The sequence below is a fragment of the Drosophila ficusphila genome, unplaced genomic scaffold (assembly GCF_018152265.1).
Source record: "Drosophila ficusphila isolate 14025-0441.05 unplaced genomic scaffold, ASM1815226v1 contig_414, whole genome shotgun sequence".
Classification (NCBI taxonomy): domain Eukaryota; kingdom Metazoa; phylum Arthropoda; class Insecta; order Diptera; family Drosophilidae; genus Drosophila; species Drosophila ficusphila.
Window position 1 is genome coordinate 415,573 of NW_025064328.1, and position 26,855 is coordinate 442,427.

A 26,855-nucleotide genomic window follows, 5' to 3' on the forward strand; every position below is an offset into this window, starting at 1 on the left:
CTTAAATGACAGCTTTATAAATATTTGTTAATGGTGCTGCGTGAAAGCAATTATGTGTCACTTAATTGCGGGAATTCCGCAGACTAAATCTGCATTAAATTATATTGTTATATAAAAGATAAACATAAGCCGATCACTGTATTATATCAACCATTCCTTCTGACTCCCCTACATCACGCATACGCCATGTGGGCCGCGCAAATAATAAATAACAATAAATCATGACGACTGCTGATGGCCGGTGACTTTTGCCTGGAATGAAACTGATTTTCTGGGGTTACTTCCAGTACATTTCGGAGTGCCCTCTGTCTAGGACAACTTCAGAGTCCGCCAGCCTTCTCCTCCCCGAATTCATTAGCATAATATAATCGACTTCAAGTCGGCAATTTTGATTGACTGCTTAAAATTAATGGAAATTTGTGATTTCGCTGTCAGTGCGCCGCGTGAATATATATCTATGTATTTGTTTCCTTTTTTAACTTTCCCGAAAGAGGCTTTTTCAAAAGAACGCAGTGTACGCCGTGCATGCGTAATGAAAAATCCATGCAAATTAATAGCGAAACCTAATAAAGTGTCTGTCATGCTTTCGTCAAAGTATTGCCGTTTTGCAATTTATATAACTCATACGAGCAGCGGATAATAATTTGTTATAGAATGAAATATGCCCACCGGCTCCGTCTGCCGTTAAAATTCAATTGAATAGAAGTCAATCAATTTGCGAGAGTATCTGACGACGTTTGTCGCTAACTTAAGTTGAGTGATGAATTATAACAATTTATTTGTGAGCCAAACAATTTAAATGTGATTTTTCCATTATGCCCCGTCTATGCCTGAGTATGTTTTTTTTCGGGCCGAAGTGTGTGATAAATGTGCGGCACTCGAGTGTAACACTTTTTAATGCATTTAAAAATTGCGCGCCTAGCACACAAGAAAGTCATTACTCTTATGGCTGCCTAAAACGAGAAAATTGAAAAACGACAAATGGTAGAGGGAGTGCTTTTTAAGTGAAGCGTGATGGGGTTTTTTAACCCACTGTGCACAGCATTTTTTTACATATGCCATTTTATAAATTGGCAAAATATGTTTTAGAGTAGGTTAATCTTTTGCAGTATCACTTTGCACTCTCTTTTTTTTAGAAAATCTGTTTAGAGTTAGAGCGCAAAATAATTCAATTATTTGCTATATTATGTACAACATAAAGAGCTTTTCTCCCATCATCATCCCATAAATAATTCCCGTTGAGCGCAATGAAAATTATTTTCCACCAGGCCACAAACTCATTAATACAAATCCATTTAAAACAAAAGGCAGCGCGATTGGCTTTTTAAGCTGTCCATAATTAATTGAAATTTTATATATTGTCAAGTGGTGACAGTCAATATTTATCTACGCAATGGATCGCTTCATGGTGTTTTTTGCTATTCCCATTTCAATGCATTTTTGATGCCTGTCGCCCGCTGTTTGCTTATAATGCTTTATGGCTTTATTTTTATTTTTTTCTCTGCGTATATAAAAGGGGTTTTTGCTTTCATTTCATCGATGTCTCCCCTCAGCTAATCGATTGCATTACATTCGAAATCAGCTCAGCGTACAGCGGGGAATAAAAAACAAAAGCATAAACAAAAAGTTGATTTTATTCACCTGCGGCTGCCCCATTTTGGTCGTCGAGTTTTTGTTTTGTGAACAACGGAAAATTGTTGGCTTGATGGGCTCACATGTGCTGGTAATAGTTTTGTTTTGTTCTAAGCCCTGCGGCATCTGTGGCATGATTAAATTTTTGCAAAACTACTTGCTCCCTTTCCCATTTAACAATGGCTAGAGTAAACAATAGATAGGGATAGGTTTCCTATTTTTTCTTTCAAATATTGTGTTTCTTTTGAAACCAACTGGTTCGTAATTAAACTCTTTAACGCCAGCGGAGGCCATTAATCGATCTACATGAAATATATATGTTGAATTTTGCAGTTGAAGGCAAATAAATTCTTGGTGTTTAAAAAAACAAATAGTGTGTATTTACCTTTAAAAGAAGATTAATGGCCACAACTACATTAATGTTAAATTTGTTGAAATAATTGCCCTTTAGGTTTGCACATAAAAAATTAATTTTCCTAATTAGTATTATCAGTTTCTTCATGCAAAAATTGTGCATTCAGGTTGCCATCGTTTGCATTTAATATGGAAATTAGACAAAGTGTCGAGCGATTGCTGATTAATCAGTTTTTTTTTTAATGAGATGTAAAATTAAATAAATTTCTTTTATTTTACCCAAATAATGAAAAGCACTGGAGCAGTAAAGTGGAATATGAGTAATGTTCAAATTAATTATTTTATTTAATGTGACCACTGGAGGTGTTAAGTTTACTCTACGGAATTTTCCATCCTGAATTCCTTTCTTCCTCTTATTCCGTTTTCGTTGTAGCTTTGTTTCTCGTAAGGATTACTGCCACTCGGCCTCGTTTTGATGGCACATTTCTCTGGTCGCCGGTTTTCAGTGAGACGCTTATGCTGACAAGCTGCCGGCCCACAGCGAAATTCAATTTAAAACGTGCTTACGTGGCCAAGTTCCAGGGAAAATGGACAGCCGGCATTACCGCATTCTGCTAGTGAAGTGCTCTTTTTGGCCAGCACAATTTAATATTGCAGGCCAAAGTGCTTGTTGCGTCGCCTCCGGTCTGAAATTCTTATTGAAATATATACTTTATAAACTTTTACATCTCTTTCCGTTTCCTACTTTCTCTCTCAGCTCGGTTAATTTCCCATATAGTACGTAGTAGTAGAAAGAACAGCGGCAAGTTTTGGTTTATTCTTTTAATAAACGCAACAGGAATTATCCATAAAACATTGTGCTGGGCCACGGTAAAAGTTTTCTAGTTGCTGCACAGCTGGTGCAGGATGCGTCTTTTTTTTGATTACAGGACCCTTTCTTCAACCTAGTCTGGGTACAAAAGAGGTCGGACAAATGTCACTTAAAGCTATTATTATTTTCTCCTTTGTTTAAATTTATTTTAAATCCTATGACACGAGAAAATGTTGTGAAAAACAAACCAGATTTGAAAAAATATATATAGCAAATGAAACGAAATTATTTATATTTATATATTTCTCAATGCTTTATGTCATTAGTAATTAACTCTCTTAACGTTAGTAGAAACGTAATATACTATTTTTTTGTCCTCATCTGTGCGAGTGTGTGTGTGAGTTACGTGCGTAACCTATGCGTGCCCCAAAGGGAGGCAAGCAATTGTAATTTACGACTCTTACACACACATGCAGACAAAAGACGTTGGGCACATGAAAAACTTATGTAAATTACAAGAAGAAAACAAAGGACAGGCAGAGTCTGCTGGCTGCTCCCCGAGAAGGAATCCCCTGCCTCCATCTGCCTCCTGAACGCCGCGAATCCTTGGGCTCCTTGCGCTTGTGGGGTGCATCCAAGTGTGCTGATTACTGTCTGGCTGCCCTGCTGCGCTTCCTGCGAATCCTTATGCGTGTCTGAATCTTTGCTTTTCTCTTGTTTTTCTTTTTTTTATTCCAGTGTGTGTGTCTATTTTTCGCATTTTCATTTGCATTGCATTGAATTGGGTGCATGCACCCGTCCAAAAGCTTAGCATAAAATGCCCTGGGAATCAGGACCCCAGATCGAAATAAACTTCCTGTTTAAGCTAGCAATTTTCAAGAATGTGCAATTTCTGAATAACTAAAAATTATTTTTGTAAAAATAGCTAATAGCTGCATAAAGGTAATCACAGTAATTCTCTGTTACCAAATAATGACGGATATTTTATGCTAAATTGAGTTTAATAGACCAAAAAACTTGTTGAAAATAGTTTTAAATCAATAAAACCGCCATTAAATTTATTATTCCATCGCTCTAGACCATTAAGTTAAGTTAAGCCCATTACAGGTTTTAACATATTCAAACGATTTGCATAATTGTGTGGCCCATTAGGTTTACGGTGCTCGGGCTAAAGACTTCGCGGAGCGGCCACTTAATTATATTTAATAAGCCTAATCGTCGACGTTACTCGGACGTCGCCTGAATCCGGTTTGCATAATTATGCGGCAATTTGCATGTTGCATGCTGAATGCTTCTGGTGCAACAATGTGGCAAGGGTCGCCGAGGGTCAGGAGAAAATGTAATCCCTAATTAGAAAACCATTTCCCCGGGTTCAATTCAAAGACAAAAGTCTTGACAAAGTGGATTTCCATGTTTCCTTCGGGGATCAGCGGGTGGGATTCAATGGAATTTCGTGTTCAAGGGGCAACAATGAATTAACCAGTTGGCTGACTGGCTGGTTGGATGGCTTCTTGGCCCGTTCAGTTGGCTATTTGCCTTCGAGTTTCGCTTTGGCCATGCTACGGTTCCGGGAAAGTCCTTGTGGTTTCGGGCAAAGTTTTCCCCTGAATCCGGACAAGTTTTGTGCGAGAGGAGCCCCAGAAAACCGACCATTAATCACATGGCTAGCTTGGCAAACTGGGCTAAACTCAAAAATAAATACAAACGCAAACGCACACAGTAACTTATATCTTAATAAAAACCACAAAGTTTTCAATGCAACTCTGGCAAAAGTAAAATGAAAAGGCTTTTTGGTAGTTCTCTAATGCATTTGCTCTTCGGTTGGCCTTTTAATTTAACTGTAAAATTTTAATTTATCTTCGGTCACGCCTTCAAGGTGGCCTTTCCCCCTTGGCTTTTCCTTTTACTTTTCCTTTATTTGATTTGATTTATTCGAAATTCAATTTACTCTTCGCACTGATTAATCATCCCAGGGTAGCCATTATTTTGATTTATGCGCCGAAACAAGCAAAAACGTGGAAACGAACGAGAGAACTTGGCCAAATTGAAATTACGCACTTTTGGGGTTAGCCGCACAGTGACAGTTATAGAATTGTAATTCATCTTGGCTGCGGTTGTTTGGGTTTTGCTTCTGTGTCTCACTCAGTATCCCTCTCCATTTTGGTTTCGTGGTTTGCCAGTTTAAATGGAAATATTCATAAAATTGTTGAAAACACACACACTCTGCGGTCTCTTGCAGTTTGTCTTCTAATTGCTCTGACATTTCGTTTGAAAAGTTCTCCAGAAACGGATGCAGAATCAATTAAATTGAGGAAACAGTTGCCCAGAACTGGAAATCGACTTCGTTCGTTATTGCCAAATAATTTGTTGTTATTTGAGCAGCCCCAAAAAGCCAGCAATCGATTCTTTCATTTAGCTTTAAAAGCCGAACTCCAGGCATAATTAAGAGTTTCCCAAGCACACACACACACACACATTGGTCATTTATGGCCGTGTGTTTGCTGGGAAATATTGATTGAGGCATTTTGTGATGTTGCCACTCGAATGCATAAATCATTAGAATAATGTCAAGCCCTTCTAATCGAGATGGAATAAGCCCCTAATTTACACACACACAGACTGACGCATACACATGCAATCACGCACACACGTAAGGCAGCACTTAAAGCCATTTCGGTTTGTTTGTTTTATGAACTTGACTCTGTTTGCAAGTTCATCAGAAGGAGAGAAGAGAGTGGGGGAGAAAGGAAGTCCCAGCTTTAAATGTCACAAACACCTCATTGCAAATGTCGTTGTAACACTAATACAATCTTAAAACACATATACACATGAGTGCACAGAAAGAATTTAAACAATTGAACATGGCTTTTATTACTTGTGTACTTGTTTGAAATAATTAAACCCCATAATAAAATAAATGAGTTTTGATAGGACAGATTTTTGATACTTGGTAATCACATTCCTAAAATATTGCATTTATAATTAATACATTTTCTGAGTACTAATACTGTAAAACCATTTCAATATTTTTATAAGTATCCTATTTTTTTCCTGTGCATGTGTAGGTTTGTTTTAGTGTTTCAGGCATTAGGAGATAACGTAAATGTCTTAGTAACATATCCGGTTTTATTGCTCGGTTGATTTTCCGTTTGTTTGCCTCGGCTTTTGCCGTTTGTGTTGTTATTGCCCCTGTGTTGCGTCGCCAGCTTGCTACTTTGTCTCATTAAACATTTGAGAAGAGACACACATTACACATAACACACATTAAATGTGTAAAGCAAATGAAGCGTAGTCACTGCATGTTGCCAACCTCTTTGTCTCAATCTCTGTTGGCCAGGAAAACTAATTATACTGTTAAACGCGTTTGTTTAACTGCCAATTTAATTAAGGTTATGCTTTTGTTCTGGCCAATCCCTAATCTGCCAGCTGAGCTGAGCTTGTCCGCCGCCCGACCGCTACCGTTGTCCCAAAAATTGTTCCAACATTTGTGCAATTACAAAAGTTGCCCCTTCTCTTCACACCGTCCATGAAAGTTGCGGTAATGCGGTTGCAAGGGTTAAGAGGTGGGGGTTTAGGGGTTAAGGGTTCAGAGGTGGTTGGCGTACGGAAGCCATTGCCTAAAACGCAACGCGACAGCATGAAAATTATGTAAAATAAGTACAATGTGCATTTGCACTTAGCCGAGCGTGCACAGTGGCGGCGAAAAGTTTTCTCATTTGCCCTAAGTGAATCAAAATATTAGCTAGAAAAATTCCACATGACTACCTAGAGGCAAATTGAATAACATTAACTAAAATGCCTAAAACCGATTAGCAAAAACAGCGGAATTAAAAAAAAAGTTTAATAGTATTTTAAAACATATTTGCAAATTTAATTCGTTTAAAATCTATTTCGGATATAAAAGTAATTTCCTTTGAAAGCAATTTCCTTAACATATTAGAAGAAAGTGGTTTATTATTAATAAAATCTAATACAGAAAAGCCTTTAAGTTAAGTAAATTGTTAACCTGCTTGGACCGGAAATTCGGCTACATGAAAATGTTAACCACTTCCCATTTTCAGATTTTTTTCGATTCAGTGCTTGGCTTTCGACCAAGCCGAACAAAAAAATAATCGTCTGACAACAGCAATTACAATTACACATGGCACACAGCACATGGGACGAAGTGGTCGCAGTGTCAGTTGTAGTTTTTATCGTTATTGTTGTACCGTAGTTGTGGTTAGAGTGTGGCAACAACAAGAGCAACATCGACGATTACTGCGAGGATGGCAACTCGGAGTCCGCAGCATCGTCGATGGAAGCGAATATGAACATGTAATTACGTTTTAAGTGCTAAATTGTTAAATATTTACAAAAACTATGTAAACTTAATTGAAATTTAATTGAATATGTCATAAATGTGTGAACAGCAGCAGCAGCAAAAACAACAGCAGCAACAACAACAGTAGCAACGATACGAGCAACATGAGCAGCGATGCGAACGAGCAACACGAAAGCGGCAGCAACATGGCCGACAAACTGTTGGTCAATGCGGTTAGCAGTCAGCAATCGGAATAGTGCCATGATCTGGGTTCGGGTGTGGAGAAGATGAAGCCGCCTTTTGGGCCGCTGCGAGAACTTGCCATTTAAATGGTTTCCACCAACGTGGAAGGCAAAGCCGCGAGGCATTTATCATTCGGTGAGGCCGTTGCCGTTGCCGTTGTAGTTGGTTTCGTGTGCTGCCACTAATAATGACGTCAGCCGCATGCAGACCATAAAATTTATGCACATCGAGCGTGGAGTGTATGAGTGTATAAGTGTGTGTGTGCACGAGGGCCTGTTCTATATGTGCATATATTCCGGCGGCCAACAGAATTCGGCAGGATCGGCCGAAACGTTGGGTCAGTGCCATGAAGATTAATGTCCGGGCGCCATTTGCCGGCGCGGTCTCCCAGTTTTCGGTTGCTTTTATTACACTCAGAAAAATTTTGGAAGTTCAAATTTGTTATTTCACAAAGTCTAAGCTAATGTTTCCACTAGCAGTTTTGATTGTGCATGTTGGATAATAAAATTTTATAAGAAAAGATAATAATTGTAGAATATAACTTTGATAAATAAAACTTATTTTATATTTACCTAATTGTAAAATAATGAGTGAGCAAACAATTTGTTGAAAGTGAAAAGGATATCCAATCGTATTTATGCATTCCTTATGTACTCGTTAATGTTTCTGTTTTTCTGTGTACCTATAGGCCTTATTGTGCTAGCAAATACTAAAAGGAAAAATTCCCTGGCATTGCTGTTCAGTTCAGCCGCTCCTCCTTTTCGCCTTCTTTGTTTTATTTGCCACTCGCCCTTCGGTAACCCCTCCGATCTCCAGATTCTGTAAATACTGTTGGCACTTTGTCTTAATTGCTTAAAAATTACTGACATGGAAAATGAACTCGGAAAATGTTAACCATTTCTCCCCTCCGTTCCGGCAACGCATTGTCAACGATTTGGCCGTCCTAACGGCAAATACTTGCAAATATTATTATAGTCGAATGTCGGCAACTATTTATCATCCTGTTTGGGCGCCCTGAGTCGGGGACCATTTGACAAACTTAATTTATTAATGCACTGCTCCCATCTCGTTTCGTCCTGCAGGAAGCGCCTGCTGCTTGCTTAAAAGCACATTAATTTTCATTTCATTTGGTGATAAAACAAAGTCTTTCCATTTTAAATATCTAGTGACAACTAACAAATAAAATGTGCCCCTAAGTCCTCGCTCGGGTAATTGTTTCCCCCAACTCCGAAGCCGGAAGCGAGTCATCTTCATCCCAAAAGTCTGGTCCTGAGTTGGGGGTCCTTTATCTTGACGATGATTTGGCACTCGGGCGAATCATCAACGCTGCTGTCATGCCTCGTCATTTGCATACTTTTGCGACCAGAAATGGAATTGGTCCATTGGTCCTGGTCCAACGTATAGATAGATATACGAGTGGAGTACGAGTACAATCATAATGTGAAGTGGGACTTGGGCATTCTTTTCGGTGTCCAGCTGACAGGCGAGTGGCGTTTTTCGAGGTGCCAACGATAGGGACGTTCTTTCTGCTGAAGTGCCGGAATGTTAAAGCCCGGGCTTCGGCTGATTGATATGCATGCGAAATCTAAGCATCACTTGGCTTTGTTTATTGACAGGCAATTTGCGGAGCCAGCACTTCAATTTGCCAATTGACAGCCACATCACAGGGCATCAACGGGAATTTTCGGGGTTTTTTTTTCTTTTGTACCTGACCGAAGACCAGTTCCCCGCCCACGCTCAAAATGATAGTTTTTGAAAGCACATTTGATTGAAGTTTAATTTAATTTAAATGCCACTTAGTGTTTCTAAACATATTTCACAGATGCGTCACCGTTTCGAGTCATTTTAATGCATTAATTAGTCAGAAATACAAACAACAGTTCTTCTATTTGCTTTTCTACAGAGAAAAAAATTTGAATTGAAACATGAAAAATTATAAATACCTACATATTTAGTTCTCCAACTTAAAAATATATTTTTTTAATTTGTATTGTATTTATTTTATCAAATAATGTTTAGATTATTTGAGAGCATTATACTATTGACGTATTGACACATTTTTTCTTTGCCTGCTCCCGGTCGAATTTTAATAAGCTGCTCCCCGCATATTGCGTATACGCCACATTGCAGCGGTAAAGAAAGCGATTTGCATTATTTATGGCTCGGTTGGCAGGTCGGTCGCTCTTATTGAAACCGCCAAATAATTGGCCCGCATCGACCCTCAGCCTAGCCAATTAATGCGACCATATAATTTCAGCTCATGCGGGAATTGGCCAACGGCAGCTGGAAACCCGCGGCTCGCAGCCCTGTTCCTAATAAAACGGAATTACCCGGTCAAGTGCAGCAAACAATTTGGAAATTACTATGTCCTTGGGGGTGAGGTATACTATTGGACCGTGGAAAGGGAAGTGGGAGTGACTGGTTTCCGGCCTTTGCATTTGAGTGTTCATTAAACACACAACAGGCCAAAGTGTCATGGGTCGCAGCAATTCGAACTGCATTACGTACACGCCGTGTGGGCCGATTGGAAAATTGCACCAATCTTGCAGCTAAGTGGCCATAAAACTGCCAGCCAGGACAACTATATTTCCACACCAGCGTTTTTCCTTCTCTCCCCTCCTTACATTTTCCGCTGCGGTGGAAAACATTTTTCCACTGCCATTGTCACTGGCGGCAAGTGCACGAAAATTAGCTGGCATTGGATGCTTGACAATAAAATTGACATTCGAATCGACAACGAGTTCATAGTGCCACCACCCCACTGCTTTTTCCAAGTGAATAATGCAATTCGTTTTTCACTGCCCCCACTTTTACTCTTTGTTGTTTGCCGTTTTGCGTTCTGTTTTTTAATCGATTGATTGAAATGTTTGCTGCAAATTGATTGATGGCATGCAGCCAGCCATGTTCCCATATGTGTATGGTTACCATATGCCAGGGCAGAGAATATATGTATTTTAAATTGATATAGCCATCGGATGGCAGTTGAGTGCGGGAAAAAAGGAGGAAATGGGAAACAGAAACTGCGGAGAAACCTCAAGTGTCTTTGAACTTCATGCATGAGTCTCCATAAATGGGGCACTTTCTTTAATGACAAATAGCTCTGCGATTGCAGAGCATTCGTCATTCGGCTTGTGGTTTTGCTACAAGATATTTACCAGCTTTAGGTTTATTTTTTTCAGTACATTACTGGATTTGTAAAGAGATTTGACATGTTAAAAACTTGATTGATTGATTCGCTTAACTCAAACACAAGCTGCCACATTTTCACATAGATAACTGCGGATACATCTATATATTATATATATTCGGGGAGGGGTTCCACTCGCCTTGTCTTACACGCCACTTACAAGCAGACTTCTGGGGCAATTTATCAAGAACTGAGAACGAGGGGTGGCTAAGTAATTACTTACCGATCCACGGCAATAGCCACCAAATGCAAAATCGAGGCTGTGCAGCAGAGGACATCGCACGAGGTCCAGATATCGCATAACTCCGGGCCAAGTATCCAACCTTGGCTGATCTATGGCGCATGAAAAGAGAGGAGTGGGTGGCCATAAAGCTGGTTAGTCAAATAGACAATAAAAGTTGATGGCTTATTAAATTTGATGCTCCCAAAGTGTGGAGTGTAAAATGTAATGGCTTCTAATAACAAAGCAAACAAGGGTTGCGAGGCTTTAAAAAGGGTCAACTCAGCTCAGTTTGGGTCAAAGTTGAAAAGGAGCCATGGCGACTCGTCTCTGCATACGGAACTTAATTTTCCTTGGCCTCCTGGCTGGCAGCCAACTTCAGGTTCCAGTCGCAGAAGTGGACCACAAACTGGACCCCGAAATAAGTTTATTGTTCGATCTGGCAAAGCAAATGCAGGAGGACATGGGAATTAACAGCATTATTCTGTATACGGGTCACTTTGATCAGAGGCCTTCAGTTCAACAACTACTTATGGATGAGTTTTCATTGCCCATTTATTGCGTTGGATCTGATCTTGGACCGGTTAAACACCGATATCTATTTGCCGAAATGTTGGCGGTAGTTCTCTTCACTGGCTTCGATGATCCAACACTCGCCGCTCTCGATGACCCGGAACTTCGTCATATCGAAAAGGTCTTTATATTTATCTACGCTCCGCTGGATGTGGAAAAAAGATTTGAGAAGGAATCCATTCAAAAGTTTTTCGAGCTTTGCTGGGATCTGTGGTTTGATCGGGCAATGATCATTATTCGCGGCGAGTCTGAGTTGGAATTGTGGTCCTACTATTATTTGGGAGGTGTGCATACCAGTCCAGTCGACCTTTCAACCACCCTATCGACAGCAATCCGACGGGATAACCACAGGTTTCTCCTTCAGGTTGTTAATGATTTCCCATCAATTTTTTGGGTAAGTGTGAATTTTATTTTTTTTTTTTATAAGGCTCAGTTTAGAAAATTTTAAATGGTTTCCGTTTAAATTAATTTATTTTTGGTATAAAACAATTTAATTAATATACATAAAATAAAAGCCTTCTCCCAAAATAATGTATGGAAAGAATCAGAAAATTTATCAAATAAATACGTCATAAATATGTTTTTTTAAACTCTTACATATAATTATGCTAAAATACCAAAATAATGTGCAATTTAACATGTTTGTGTTAAACGGGAGTCACTTGTAAGTTGTATTATATACGTATTATATACTACAACACTAAAATGATTTTTTTGCAGTACAACTCATCGGAACAAGCAGATGTGACTGGCGGTGGCAATATTAGTTTGTCCGGAACCACTGGATTGATGATGGTTGAGTTCATGCGCCACCTAAATGTCACCATGGATATTATTGTGATGCCGGGACGGCAGAAATACGAGGACGACATTTCCTTGAGGCCAAGTGATCAGCCCGTGGATGTGATAGCCAATTTGGTGGACAACTCCAGCCTTAAGTATAGTCCAGTGGTGGCTTACTCAAGGATTTGCCTGGTAGTTTCGAATCGAAGACGGATTCCTTTGCACAGATTTGTAGAAAGGGGTTTTCCCCAAAAAGCTCAAAGGATTTTTATGTTTTCATGTTTGGGCATCTTTCTGGTCAAGTACTTCGGCTATCGTCGAAGAGATTTTTTTCATTCACTTTTGAGCACCTTTCGTTTTTACCTAGGAATTCCTGTTCCCGCCGCGCAGTTGAATCGAATGCCGTTGTCGGAAAAGATTTTGGAAGTAATAATATTCTTCTTCGTTGGACTACTCATAAGTGCAAATATTTCCGTATTTTCAACCTCCCTTACAACCGGTATTTTTGAGCCTGAGATCACAAATGCGGAAACGTTTCGAGCGAGTGGCCTCAAAATTATGACAGACGATTCATCTGTTCTACAGGCCTTTGAAAATGACGTGGTCCTCAGTTCGCTCCTGGATCTTGTAGTCGTTGTAAATCAGTCGACTATGTTTAACCATGTCACTAGCTTGAACGAAAGCTATGCCTATGCAATACGAACGCCGAACTGGAACTTGTTACAACTTTATCAAGAGCGAATGAATAACAAACCCCTCATGATCGCCGGCGAGGAACTCTGCTCAAAAACCCACCAGATGCGAATTCCTATTTCTCCAAGGTCGCCGCTAAAGTTCGTCTTTATGGAATACTTTTTAAGTGTTTATGAGTCCGGACTCCCACATAAATGGCTACAAATGAGTTTCGATAAGGTCCGTGAGTTAGGAAACTTGAAATCATTGCCATTGGATACTGAAAGGAGTTTCAAACCTCTTACATTTGAATTTTATGCAGCAATATTTAAAATTTATGTTTCTCTCTTGACTTTCAGCGTAATAGTTTTTGTTATGGAAGTGCTTTTGAAAATATATTGGAAGTAAAATATGTTTTGAGGGAATAAAATATGTAAAACTGTTAATATCCTGAAGAAATAACTCAGTTTGGTGTAAGCTACAAGTTTTAACTCATTGAATGTTACCTTAGATACTTTATGTGTTTTAAATGTCTGCTATTGTGCCACAGCAACAAAAATATTTATTGAATAAATGTGCACGGAGATATTTGCTCTACTAATGGATGCTTGTGTTTGCTTGTTCGTGGTTAAATGTTTAATAAATCCCTGCACCACCATTGTTTTCTTGGACACCTTCTACTCACCTCGTAAACGGCTCCCAGGGGCATCACTAGACAAGCCACGAAGAGATCGGCGACGGCCAACGAGGCCACCAGATAGTTGGCCACGTTCTGCAGATTCCGCTCAAGGATAATGGCCGCGATGACAAAGACATTGCCTGCAATGATCGAAGGTTGAACTTAATCAAATGAAGAGCGCAAATCGAATTGGGTGTTGGGTGTTGGGTTTTGGTTTTTGTGTTGTCGGGCTTTCGGCAGCCTAATTGCGAAAATTGACTCGAGACAAAAAGTTTTCGATTCAAGTCGAGCTGCAGCTGATGACTGAAAATGAAACGAAACGAAACCAAGAACCGCAGCGGAACAGATAAAGTTTTTCGGAATTGGCAAACTTCCTCGGATGGCCGAGAGCGGGGCGACCAATGAAATGGGAATCTTATTAAGCTTGTCTCCCAGCATTGCACTGTTGCAATTCCAGTTGCACTCGAACAGAGCTGGCAGACAAAGACAAAGTTCACAAAAGCCAAAATAAACGACATGAGCTAATCGCGCTGTCGTAAACTTTGCCAAAAGCCCGCAGTATCAGGACGAAGGGTGTGAAATTGACGTTGGGGGGTTGAGCTCTCGTGGGGATTTGAGGGGAGGAAAGGGGGTATGGGAAACTACCACCTTTGATGTCTGCCGGTGCGCTTATTTTTCTTGACTTTTCTCTACTTTTTCACTACCTCCGCCGTCGCTTTTCCGCCACTGTCACCGACTACTTGTGGCGCACTTGAGGCTGCAAAAGAAAGCCCAGCCACTACAGGTGCGAGACATGCAATTTGTGGCATTGAATCCGCCGACAGTCGACGGCAGGAGGGCTTGCACGCGCTCAAACCACCTGCCTGGAGACACAAACACAGATACAGACACAGACACACATACTTGCAAGGCGCATGCAATTAGATACTTGAGTGTCAAAGTGAAGGCAAGTAGACAAGCCTCATGCCTGCCAGCTGTTTGCGTTTTTGAGTTCCACGTAGTGTCCTCTCACGGGTCAACTCACTGCGTCCCAAAATGGTTTCAGGCTTTACAATTTTTTGTTCTTAAATCGCCAAAAGGTATATTTAAAAGGAAAGGTATACACTAAGTGAAAGATAAACAAAACAAGTTGAATGTTATCAAGTTGATTTATATTGGTGATTTTATTATTGGTTATAATAAAATTAAACCAAAAACGACTGGAATAAAACTATAACATACTTAAATGTACTTTCGTTTACGACTAACATAGATTGTAATTTACTAGATTATAATAAATCAAAATTCTTAAACTTTTTTCTACTCACATAGTGCCTTAAAAATTTAAATCACCATTTAATTCAAAAACTTAACCCAAATCTATTTTCTCAATTTTGTTCAAAAATAAATAATTGCTACCCTTAAAGTTCCAACCGAATCAGTTTTAAAACGAATAACAAGTGGGTCAAAAAATATTACCATTGAATTCGTATATTTTTAGGCATTCCCCACGGTCGACATTTCGTTCCGGATACTTTTTATATTCTTCTGTGCAGCACACAGTGGCCAAAAGCGTGAAGCAATCTTGCTAAAATTAGCATTAAGACTCATTAGCATTTTCTTTTTAAATGCTAAATGCTGGTGCCGTCCCACTTGGACGGCGACGAAAACTGCAGAAGTTCAAAAGCGAGACAAGCTCAGCGAAAAGGAAAGGAAAACTAAAAGGCGGAATGGGACAGAATCGCTGGGAAAGAAAGAAAGGACCGGCGGAAGAGGAAAAACTAAATAAACAGAAATTAGTAGGAAATCAAAATGAAAACAAAGTGAGAGGAAGCGAGACATGTGAATGGCTTTGGGCGGAAATCAGCTCGGATCCTTTGGGAGTGAAGTTAAGAATCGTAGCATACTTTTCAGCGCTCGTTATTTTTATTTGCCTCTTGACTTTTGTGCTGTTTGGCTGTTGGACGTTTTAAATGAAATGAGATGAAATGAAATCTACTTAATTTAATGAAATCAATTTCAGCCGGCTGCTTTGCTTATTTAGCCTCCTTGCCGCCTCATTTTCATTTGTTACTGCCTGATTTTTATACATTTTGTTTTGGATTTTACAACGTGAACATAAAGTTTTGCGCTGGAATTGGAATGCGATGGGCGGGGAACTGTGATTGATTGATTGACTGTCAATTTTAATGCGGCATGTCTTTGCCTAGATGGATGCCGGTTTGTTTGCCATCGGATTTATGGCTAAATGCGTGTAATGAATGTAGCCAACAACAAAAGACGGCCCCTTTCCCACTTTTGTTCTCGTTCTCATTCTTGTTCCCAATGCGAACGCCCCGCCCATTCCGGTTTTCGTTCCTCGTCATTGAGCTGCCTTATTAATAACTGAGACTGAGCTGATGTTGCTACTGCTACTGCTGCTGCTGCTGCTTTTGCTGCTGCTTCAGCATCTGAGCCATAATAACAACAATAATAAATAATATAAAATGCCCTGCCAGTATCATAAATATCAGTTACGCGTATTTTATTATCTACAACTGAAGCCGACGGCCCCGCCTCCTCGACTCCCCCTGGGTCCTCCTTATTGAATTGTTTGCCATATTCCCCACGGATTTGGAGGCAGGCAGCAGGCGCGTGCCTGAGACTGGCATTCGAGGAATTTACTTTGGGGGCTTTCGGCCGGGATGAGGTCTGAAATAATTATGTCTATGTTTGGGCTTTGGCTTACACTCAAAATAATATTTCAAATGAGTTTAGAAGTCAAGGTTTAATTAGTTTAAAATATTATAAAATAAATGATTATTTTCAGAAACAAAGCTAATGGTATTTAAGCTTAGATTTGGGTTTTGGAATCGCTTATTAAGTTACTTAAAAAAATTATGAGCAGTGAACGTTTAAAAGATTTTGTATAGTAATAATAATAACTGCCAGAGGTTTTAGGATAAAAAATATGTTTTCCTTTAACATAAGGACAGGGCCATTTTAAAATATTGGTTTACTTTACTCATTTTATTTTTCGAGTGTAGGTCTTATTTGTTCGATTTTCAGTGAGTACTCACCAATTATGGTTACCAGTATCATCAGGCCGAGCAGCACCGATGTGACGGCCATTCGCAGCAGCTGCGTGAAATCATCCTCGGCCACCTTGCTGGTGGTCAAATTAAGGCCCGAACTTCCGTTGGCCAGATCCAGCTGGCCACTGCGATTCGACATCATCTCACCGAACAAGCTGGTATCGTTGCCCTCGAGGAGGAGCGTGTCGTTGAGGAGCATGGCCCCGAGGCCAACGGCCACATTCGTGTAGTTATTGTCCATGTCGATCAGTTGAAGGGCTGGCGAGGATGCCGGCGCAGATCCTGCGTCCTGTTTGCTCGTCAGGGCCCGGTGTGCCGCCTTGGCCGTTATCCTGGCAGCCGCTGCTGCCACCGAGGCACTTGCAGCGGCTGCTGCCAGAGCGGCGGTGGCCAATGGGGAACCGGTGGTGGTGGTGGTGCTGGCATCGGTGGGCGGTGGTTTCAGCGCCAGGGAACTAATGAAATTCCCGCGTCTCTTACCCGAACTGTAGTAGCGGTCGCTGTTGTTGTTATTGGTGTCCTCCAGCTGGACGTCCTCCGTGACCGCCATGTCCTCCAGCTGCTGCTCCTCCTCCTCCTCGTCCTGCTCCCGGCCATCGAGGCCCTGCTGCTCCGGATGTGGTTCGGCTATCAGAAAGGCCCTGTCGTTTACGCTGTTCGCTATGTAAATGTAGTCGAGCGCATCTGATTGTAAAAAAAGAAATAGAATTTGATATAATGGGGTGCTTTTATTCTGCCTTTAGTAAAATAAGAAAATATTTATAAATATTAAAAAGCTTGCTTTAAGAAAATCAATTGCTTGAATCCAAAAATGCCCTAAGAGTAGTATTTAATTTAAGCTTTACTCATTCTTCTGTTTATTAATTGTATATAAAAAGAAAGTGGATTTAGGCAAATGGATCGATACTTTAAACTTAAATAATAAAATGAAATATTTTATCTGGAATACTAACGAATTTGAATACATTCACTAAATAGTTAAGCAAGGGTTTTTGCTCTTAATTGTTGTTGAAACACATTTTCGCCACTTAAGGACTCACAAATTTAGCTTGAAATAAAATGTCTATTTAATGGCCCATTTGCCAGAATTTCCATGGATACCTACCATTAAAGCTGGTCTCGTGCGCCATTTTGTGGATATTCGGTGTGTTTTTCGGGATGCTCTGCTTCGCTTAATTGCAGCCGCAGCGGAAATGAGGAGTAGACGGAAACGGAAGCGCGACTATGCAACGGCAATGGCAATGGCAATGGCCTGCTGGCGCATGTGTGTGTCTGTGTGGGTGGGCGGGTGCTCGTGGGCGTGGTGCCGTTGTTTCAGCTGGCGGCCACTCAGACACGCGGGACGGCGCATGGTGACACTTTCCCTACTTTCTCCGCGCTGCCCTTTCTTTCTATTTTTTTTTTTTGTGCCAGCGTGTGCTTGGTGCCGGGCAGGATGTATTATCCTAACGAGCTTTCAAGTGTTTACATGGAGCGTTTACAATTTCGGCTTTTGGCTTTCACTTTTCTTTCCGACTTCCCCTTATTTGTGCAGTGTTTTTTTTTTTTTTTTTTGCTTTTTTTTTCTTTGGTAGATTTCTCTTTGGCAGTGTGTTGCTTTTGTGCTGTTGATTGTTGCCGACTTGGCTTTGTTGCTTCTGCTGCTGCTGTTTTGTACTCTTTTTGGTTTATTTAAGCTCTTCCGTTTGCTGTCGTGTGTTTATGGCCCATTTGATGTGCTATTTTCATATCCTTGAAGTAAATTTCGCATCCGATTGCCTTCTGGTGTATGCACTCTGCAATAAAAACACAATTATACAATCAATTTTCGTACACAGATTACTAATACTAGCTAATAAATAGCAAATTGAATTTCTGTGGCTGCCCATTTTTTTGTTTGTTTGCTGTCTCCCCTGTGTTTGGTGGAAAATAATTTCCTGCAGGTCTGTGGCATTTTTGGCTGCGAAATTTATTGTATTCAATTTCCTCTCCCCAATGTGCGTGAAGTGTAAATGAATTTGAAATGCTGCTGCTGCGCCCGCTTGTTAAATAATTTAACGCAATTTCTGCAATTACACAGAATCACTTGGCACGATAAATAAATATGAAGACTGGCAAGCCAAGCGCTGTTTTCTTTATTTTCCTTTTTCCTTTTTTTATGCCCCAGGCCATACACACACACACACATGAACTCGTATGCGTAAATGTGTTCAAGTGTGTGTGTGTGTGACTGGCGGAAGTTTTGCGTGCGTGCGACAGGCGCCATTGCCAACGGCTCCTCTCTTCTTCCGCCCCCCGCTTTTCCCCTCCTCCCCACTCATTGTCCCCATGTTGCGACAGCGGCAGCAAAATAAATTTAAAACGCATAAAAATAAGAGCAAGAAAGGAAAATACCCAGGAGCGAAGCCGTCCTGGTAAAATGTCATCGCTTTTAGTTACAAGTGTATGCTTACAACTACGGTCAACATGTTAGTAATTAAATGAGTTGCTAATAAAAATATAAGTATTATAGTTTAGTATGAAAACAGTGTTAAAGAGCTGAATAGTTAATATTTAACTTTCTCAGTTTTGTCTTTGTTGCAATTAATTATTTATATTATTTAAGAGTTTAGGGTTAGAGAGGGGTATTTTTTTGCTTTTTGGATAAGTAATTATAATATTAATTGGTTCACTAGTTCTGCAGAATAAAATATTATTTCAAGTTTCTAGTTGTATTTTTGTAGAAAAATATTTTACCCACAACTGTGTGTGGGTGTTGTGTATGCTTATAGTACACATTGCGGCGCCATAAAACCCAAAGCGAGAATGTTGCATGTTTAATGCCAATGGAGTTTATAGTCCTGGTCCCAGGATCGTACTCTAGGTCAGCAGTAGGAATATTGCCAACTCTATGATATGGCTTCTTCTAGCCTTGAGGAGAAATAAAAGAAGATAGACAAGAATGAAATCTGACAACAGGACCCCAATATTATAAATCGTACTTTGTTTTATTGTTTAAAGAAAAGGGGTATTTGGAGAATTTTGCCAACATTTTTTGGAATGGAAAACTTCTGTACTTTACGTTTAAAAAACATTTTACTTGTCTACTTTCCTTTCTATGGAATTGTTGCAAGGAAAAAACTGTTGGTACTTGAGAGTTTTTGAATCCTTACTTGTCCTTTTGAATTTCCACCTGACTTTATTAGCAGCCACTTGCATTACCTTTTTTCTGACATATATGCTTTTAAGCCTTCGTTTCAAAGGCAGCCTGTGAGTGCAATTTTCCAAAAAAAGAGAAGAACTACAAAAGAAACTCCTCTTTCATCACTTTGTGAAGGCGAGGAGCAAAGAGGCCTTATTACGCAACAACCTGGGGTTTCTGTGTAGAGAAAAGCCTTCGTTCAAGGTGCGTTCAGAAAGTTCCGGCCATAATAACCTTCAAATGCCAGCATGCGCTTTTCCGAGTGGCCGTGTAACTAACGCTTTCAAGTTCAAAGTCGATTTAATGCGGAAGTTTATGCCAGTCCACTTCAGTTCAAGGTGGCTACGGGTAAACTTTTCTAAGTCAAACTTTTTAAAAACCTTTCAAACAAAAATCAAACCTTCATAATTAAAATTTGCTCAAAGATAATTGGACGGAAACTTTAAAGGATAAACAGACTCAAGAGAGAAGGTTTTTAATGAGAAGCGTTTATTAAAAAGGCAAAGCATAAAAATTATAAGTTAAAATAGGATGAAATATTAAAACCTTTTTTTATTTTATATTTTATATATATTGTTAGCAACGTTGGTTAGGCAGCATTCACTGTAGTTGGCGCAGAGTTTAGGACTTGGTTACGTGAGGTGAGTTCGTTTGAAGTGCAGTTGAGTGTGAAGACGACACATGTCGCTTAAATGCACACCCAGCCGCACCTGTATGATCCCGCCCCTTGCCCCTCCCCCTTCCCTTTCCATATCCCCTTCTTGCCACTCCCCCCTTTTGGCCATGTTGAGTGCACTTGTTGCGGTTCGCAACTTGTCCGGCAGTCGCCTGCATACATTATGCAAGTGTATGCCAACTGTTTCTGTATCTATGTTCGTGTCAGCGATGTGAGAGTGCGAGTTTGAGTGTGTGGGAATGTCACTCGCTTTTTATTGTCGGGCTTATCGCATATTTATGCAGTGTGTCCTTTGAAGCAGCGGCACAGGACGCACACGGCTATAAATCAACTTTGGTTCACCGCACTCTGCCCCTGACCATGTCATCCCCCCATCCCCATTACACGCCCCCCGATCCACCCACTCATTCGCATTCGCATCCGCATCGCAGCAATTACGAAAATTGCCTATCTATGCAATAGTTGTGGATGCCGCCTTTTGCTGGGTAACCGTTCCCAGGCACTCGTTCTTTTTGCCTTGGTTGTTTACCCCACCAAGTCATAAATCAAGTAAATAACTAAAACGAGAGGGTTGTGGCATAAGTTGCAAGTCCAAACCATTCAATAAGTTTTAAAAATTTGGTAATTATTGGGGACTTGCAAGTGAAAATCAAATTTGAAAAAATAGATTAGCAGGAAAATAACCAGATCCGTGCACTGCTAAACCTACAACTTTGGTTATTTTTATCCAATTTATTAGTGGTTTACCTTGTTGAATTGGTTATTCGAATATTTTACAAACTGATCATTAGTTTATTATTCCTTTTTTGATCGATTTTTTTTTCTCATTTTGTATAATGTTTCCCTTTTACAATATAAATTGCAATGTACCAAACAATATCAGCATGTGGGTACCACAACTACATTCAAATTAACCTTCTCTGTCAGAACTTTTCAAGCCACCCTCCTCCACTGACACATGCCACAATTGCTGCCTTTATGTGTGCGATCCGAAAGTGTGTGTGTGGCCCATCAAAGTGCAGTTTTCCGAATGCAAGCCAAAGCAATGTCTCATTGTTTGCCCCTTGCCAATGCCAGATGTTTGCTGTACGTGAAAAGGGATCGGGGCAAGCGGATGGCGGCGGGGCAAACTAAAATAAAGTAAAATAAATGGCATACATTTTTCATGCGACGCTCGATTTCATTCACCACAAGCTTACACACACAAAAGTATCTATGTGTGTGCGTGCAGATACAGATACAGACATGACCAGACATTTATCAGTTGTTCGCATGCATTCAAAAGATACTAATGTACATATTAGTTCAGCTCTGTAAGTGGCTGCCGACCGACCGTCCCTTCCTCTCCGCCACTTTCTTGGCATTCCAAGACCCACTTCCGGTTCCGCTTTGCCCCTTTGCAGTGTTGTTGTTGTTGGGCTCCTTTTTGCACCATTTCCGCTTCATTTCATGCGCCATTTTTCTCTATCTTTGCAGTCGAGTGTTTGCGCCTTGTTCCCATGTCCTGAAAGGCCGTTTCATTGGCCTCCTTGTTCCACCGCACCGACCATCCACCCACCCATTCTCCTCCCACCCACCGCTTTTAGTTTTTCCTCTTAGTTTTTCCATCTCGATTTCCCACGCCCGACTGTCCACACTCACTCTTTTGCGGCTGCAGCTGTTATGTATACGTATACAGCTTCAGTTGGATTGCTAGCCCGGTTTTGTTTCCCATTTCCCCATTTCACATTTTCCATTTCCATTGCAATACCAACCCGCCCGCCTGCAATTGCTTTTGCCAATCAGTCTACTGCAAATAATTTATACCGCTTGAGTCTGTGTTGGCACCTTGGTTAACTCTTTGGCAAGTTTTATGGCTCTTTCGTGTGGTGCGTTCCCCATAAATATTGCCCATACGCAGTGTTGACCATGCAAATTGCATTTGGCTTAGTTTTGTAGCTATTTGTGTTTGTCGAGGGTCCTCCGCTAATTGCTCATTAATATTCAATTGCCAGCAGCTTTTGTTCAATTATTCAAGCGCAAGCTTTTCACCAGAGAAACAAATTGTCACTCGCCCATCTTTTTCCGCTTTTTCCCCTTCGTGTCCTAACAATGTTAAACAATGCAAATAAAAGAGAACATAGGAGTATGCAAATATTTAAATTCCAGCTTATTTCATGTTCTGAACGCGGGCGTGAAATAAATAATATGCAATGCATTTTTTATCTGCTTCACAGATGAAAAAAGTGTACTTAAAAGGGGTAAGCGAATGCAGATTGTAAAAGTCGAAACTAAAAATACTCTGGATGTAAAAAAAATAGAGTATTCCGCATGATATGCGTGAAAAAACGTACAATTTTTTCTGTGTTCTTTAAATACAAATAAATTTATTAGTAATTGCATTGCTTTTTTGAAGTTTATGATTTATTTCTTAGCAAAAAACCACACTTTTTGATGCCAATATTCAAGCTAAGCTTGTATTTCATATTTACCAATATTCTTCCTATTTCAGGGTAAATATCCATTTCAATTTTTTATCCGTAAAATCGAACAGACAAAGAATTGCTCGTTGGTTTTTTACTTTGGTCGGCTTAAAGTTTGGCCTGTGAAATATTTAAATATGTATCTAAAACAAACAAATGCTAAAAACAAATGTTGTCCATGTCGGCCATCAAACGGAATTGTAATTCGATTAAATATTTCGTTACAACCAAAACTTTTGATGCATGCTACCACAAGCCCATCAAACATTTAAGCTGTGTACGCCGGTTGAAATTTAAGTCGCTTATTGGACCCTTGAATTAAAAGAATTTGTGAAACAATGCCGCGGCCCATAATAAAATATATTGCCCGGAATTGTTGGCTTTTAATTACTTTTGAGCATCGTTCTCCAGCGGCAGCACACCGCCCGTATATATATCTCAATATTTTCCTTAATGTCAGGAGGACGGCGGCACGATAATAAATTTCCTCATACAATATCCTGCATTTAAATAACACTTCCTGCACCATGTCTAGGCCAAGGCATCCGTCCACGTCCATACGTCAGTCCCGATGCGCTGCTCGACGCCCTGACGTTTTCCAGACAGTGAAATGAATTTATTTGCCGCCGGGCCATGCCAAAAACAACAACACCAACAACACCAACAGCAACAACAACAGCAAGAACAACAGCAACAGGAAAAAAACTCAACTCTGGCAACTGCACTCCGGCTCTCGACCAGTTGATTTCGTCCTGAATGGCGTGCGAAGGCACTTTGCTTCATTACTTTGTGTTTGGGCCCCCATCCTAGATATCCTGTCCGCTTCGTTCCGTTCCGTTCTCCGTTTTCATTTTGCGCTCCCAAAAGTGTGCTGGGGATTTTTGTTTATTTTGGTTAGCCAAGTGAGGAATGGGAGTCAGTGGGCATGGTTCATAGGGAGGGTGGGCCATCTTTGCCACACAATAAAAATTTATGAGCCATGTGCGTGTGCCAGTAGCCAGCCCTTTTCCTTTCACCGACGCCGCGGAAAGAGAGTGTGAGAAAGTCTGGCATAAATTTTAAATGTGCCACAACTTGACATGCTTTTTGTACTTCCCCCTGTTTTCCCCTTTTGTCAGCTGCACTTTCTCTTTTTGCGATATGCAGGTAATGTTGCAAGCTGCATCTGTGCTCTCCGCTTTTTTGCATTATGCATGATGCAGCAGGCATCTGAAACTTTGTGAGGGAGTGGCGGCCACTTTTCACACTTCTCGATCAATTAGTTCCAGTGCAACTAAATGCAGGGGCTTTCGGGGTTAGGGAACTTCTCCAAGTGTCCCACATTTTTTAGTTTTTATTTTAATAAAAAAAAACGGCTAAAAAGGTGATTTATAGCATTTATTTAAAAATGTATAATATAATAATTTCTATCAACAATTTAAAACAAATTAACTTTCAGAAAAAACATTTAAATTGGTTCAAAATAAATCAGTAATTTTTAAGGATTAATAAGTACGATTTTCTTAATAAAACAAATAACCCAAATCAATTGTAGTCAAGAAGTGCCTGTGTGCGTTTTTGTCTTAAATTTATGTTTATACGCGAGTTTCCGCTTCAAAAACTTATCACCATCACAATTCTTTTGAATAAAACTGCCTTCCTTAATTATTGTCTGCGTTCGCCCCTGCAAGGAGATGATACTCCTTCAAAGGCTACGCCATTTCGGAAACGTGAGCTCTTTTCCGTAGGTGGTTGGCAGACAAGGAGATCCCCAAACCCCAGCAGACGCCCCCTATAAAGATGATTTTACGCTTTTGCGCACAATTTACGAAAATAAAAAAGATGTACGAGTATGAGTATGTGTGCCAGTGCCAAGATGTTTATGTATGTGTAAAGGTAGCGGCGGCTCAAAGATTTGTGTGTCGGCCACGTGTGTGACGTGATTTCTTTCTCATGCAAATAAACGTGAAACAAATGGCGGGGGTCTTTGATTTTGAAGGGGTGAAAAGTGGTATTGAATCTGCATTTAACACAGGAAACGTCAGCAAAAGTTACTGCCACGATATTTTGAGAAACGTTCTGTTACATAAGTTATTTGAACCGAGACATTCGAGTTTAAAGTGAAAAGAAACGCTTAAGAATTTATCTTCGTTTAAATGTTGCATACATTTATAAAATTGAGGAGACTTAAACATTTTTTGGTGTATTATTTGCTTAAGAACTAAGCTTAAGCAATTCTTGCATTTATTTAAACCTACATTTTCCACATATAGTAATTTCTTTTCACTGTTCTCAGACTTTTCTTGAAGTCCTAAAAGAACATTTAATTCCTTAGTTGCTTTAAAAGCTCCACCTTAATTGGCTTGACCACTGTTCTGACTGAAACTGGCGGCTTCCTCCGTTTAAGCCACCTGCACCGCAGGCGGTTTGTCAGACACCTTGCCACCACTTCCACTTCCACTACCACCACCAACACTACCAGCAGCAGCACCACTGAGTCCTAAAAGCGCCGCCGGCACCACCGCAACCACTTCACACAGGTTGACGCCCCGGCGAGGCTTTGATTAAAAATTTATTAATATTAAACTTTGCGCACGCATTGACAGCCTTGGCCACCAAAAGCAACAACAATAACAACAGCAACAAAAACAAAGAAAAAACAGCTACAGTAACAGCAACGGCATCCAACTAGCAGCTACTTTGCATAATTGCAAATATAATCGGCCCAGACGTTGGACAACTCGATGGGCGGAAATGTGGGTGGCGTTGGCTTTAATTAAGTTGTTAATATTAATGAGGAAATTTTCTGCCTTCGGCGGTCTGATGTTTGATTTTCATTTTGTTATTAATCAGCTTTTAATATATTTAATTAAGTTTTCTGCGCCGGTCCGGGCTAAATATGTTGAATATTTCAATAAACAGTAAACAGAACGGCCAGCGGAGCCCGAGGGAGATTCCTTGTATCCGCTGGATGCGGCTAATAATCGTTATTGAAAATAGCAATCCAACAGATTAAGCGAAACAGCAGCCCGCAGGACTTGTTACTCTGGATGGGGTTTGATGGGGTGGTTCTCAGTGGTACTGGGTGGTGCTGGACGGTGCCTGGGTATGGGGTAAATATTATTACCATAGCGTCCGAGAAAACTTTTATCGACATTTAAAGCAGAGCCCAAAGTTTCTCCGCCGAAAAATGGCAAACTTTTTGCTCTGCTTCTGAGGAATTTTTTTCAATTTGCTATTGGGGAATTTCGTTTTCTTCGCCTGGTGCTGTGTTTTATATTGCAAAGTTTTTTCTGTTCCCTCCCATTCGGTCGACAGAGCTTCATTGGCATAACCCCGAAGGCGTCTTTCCACTCCCGTTTTCTCCTCATATGTTTGACACTAACAGATGGCGCTGGGCAGCTGCTGATGGTCCACGCTTTCCCGCTTTTACCCCCCTCCCCCCACCCACTTTTCGAAGCTTTTGCCCGCTTTGCCGCTGCCCTCGATCATGGACGGTCACTTGTCATCTTGAGTGGTCGCTCATTTGTCTGCACAGCTTTTGGAAATTCGCACTTTATTTACGCAACATGCTGTCCCGAGTCCTGAGTCCCGAGTCCTGGGATCCCGTGTCCTGGTCCCTCGACCAATGTCCCTCTCTCTCCTGCCGCCCGGCAATTCAATTTTTCATCTTTGCCTCCCCGGTAGACCGTTTATCTTTTGATTTGTGTTTTGGCTTCTCCGCTCCCTTCGTGCTCTCAAGTGTTTACAAATGATTTGCTGTCTTGCTTGTTATACTTTTTTCCAGGACCTCAGGTTTTTCTTCCTCCTGCTTTTTTCTTCCTTTTTTTCTGTTTTTTTTTTTTTTTTGTTTTTCGGTTAGGTGGCCCCAAAATGACTCGAGTGAGTTGCGCTTCCGGCTGTTTTGAAGCTTGTTGGCTGCGAAACGTTTCAATTGAATCGCCTGACTCGGAGGTGCGAAGCCATCAAATGCCGCCAGCGAGATCAACCATCGACCCGACTCATTTGCATGCGATTGAAATTGAAAAGCGGTAATGCCCGGCCCTCTCTGCTTTGGAATTCTTAGAGTCT

At 40.6% G+C, this 26,855-nt stretch overlaps 2 protein-coding genes across 4 annotated transcripts in view; one reads left to right on the top strand and one right to left on the bottom strand.

Annotated features, from left to right (window-relative positions):
• Positions 1-26,855, bottom strand: part of LOC108095217 (5-hydroxytryptamine receptor 2A) — a 57,666-nt gene that overhangs the window by 14,724 nt on the left and 16,087 nt on the right. For 2 of the 3 annotated variants that reach the window (XM_017196232.2, XM_017196231.2), the window contains exons 2-5: positions 17,613-18,282; positions 16,493-17,191; positions 13,461-13,594; positions 10,751-10,860 (exon numbers count right to left, since the gene is read on the bottom strand). In XM_017196232.2, coding sequence (XP_017051721.1) covers positions 10,751-10,860; positions 13,461-13,594; positions 16,493-17,191; positions 17,613-17,637 — 968 coding nt within the window. In that variant the 5' untranslated portion in view covers positions 17,638-18,282. Of the gene's footprint in view, positions 1-10,750; positions 10,861-13,460; positions 13,595-16,492; positions 17,192-17,612; positions 18,283-26,855 lie in introns of those variants that run through there. The other variant, XM_017196233.1, reaches the window with a different exon arrangement.
• Positions 10,990-13,183, top strand: LOC108095101. Its single transcript, XM_017196039.1, has 2 exons — positions 10,990-11,714; positions 12,041-13,183. Exons 1-2 carry the CDS (start codon positions 11,064-11,066, stop codon positions 13,181-13,183), a joined length of 1,794 nt encoding a protein of 597 aa, XP_017051528.1. The 5' UTR covers positions 10,990-11,063.

What these genes read in the sequence shown, in the direction of transcription:
- LOC108095101 (XM_017196039.1), top strand. Translation starts at nt 11,064, where the DNA reads ATGGCGACTCGTCTCTGCATACGGAACTTAATTTTCCTTGGCCTCCTG. An exon ending in ATTTCCCATCAATTTTTTGG is followed by an intron (nt 11,715 to 12,040) that starts GTAAGTGTGAAT and finishes ATTTTTTTGCAG; the next exon opens with TACAACTCATCGGAACAAGC.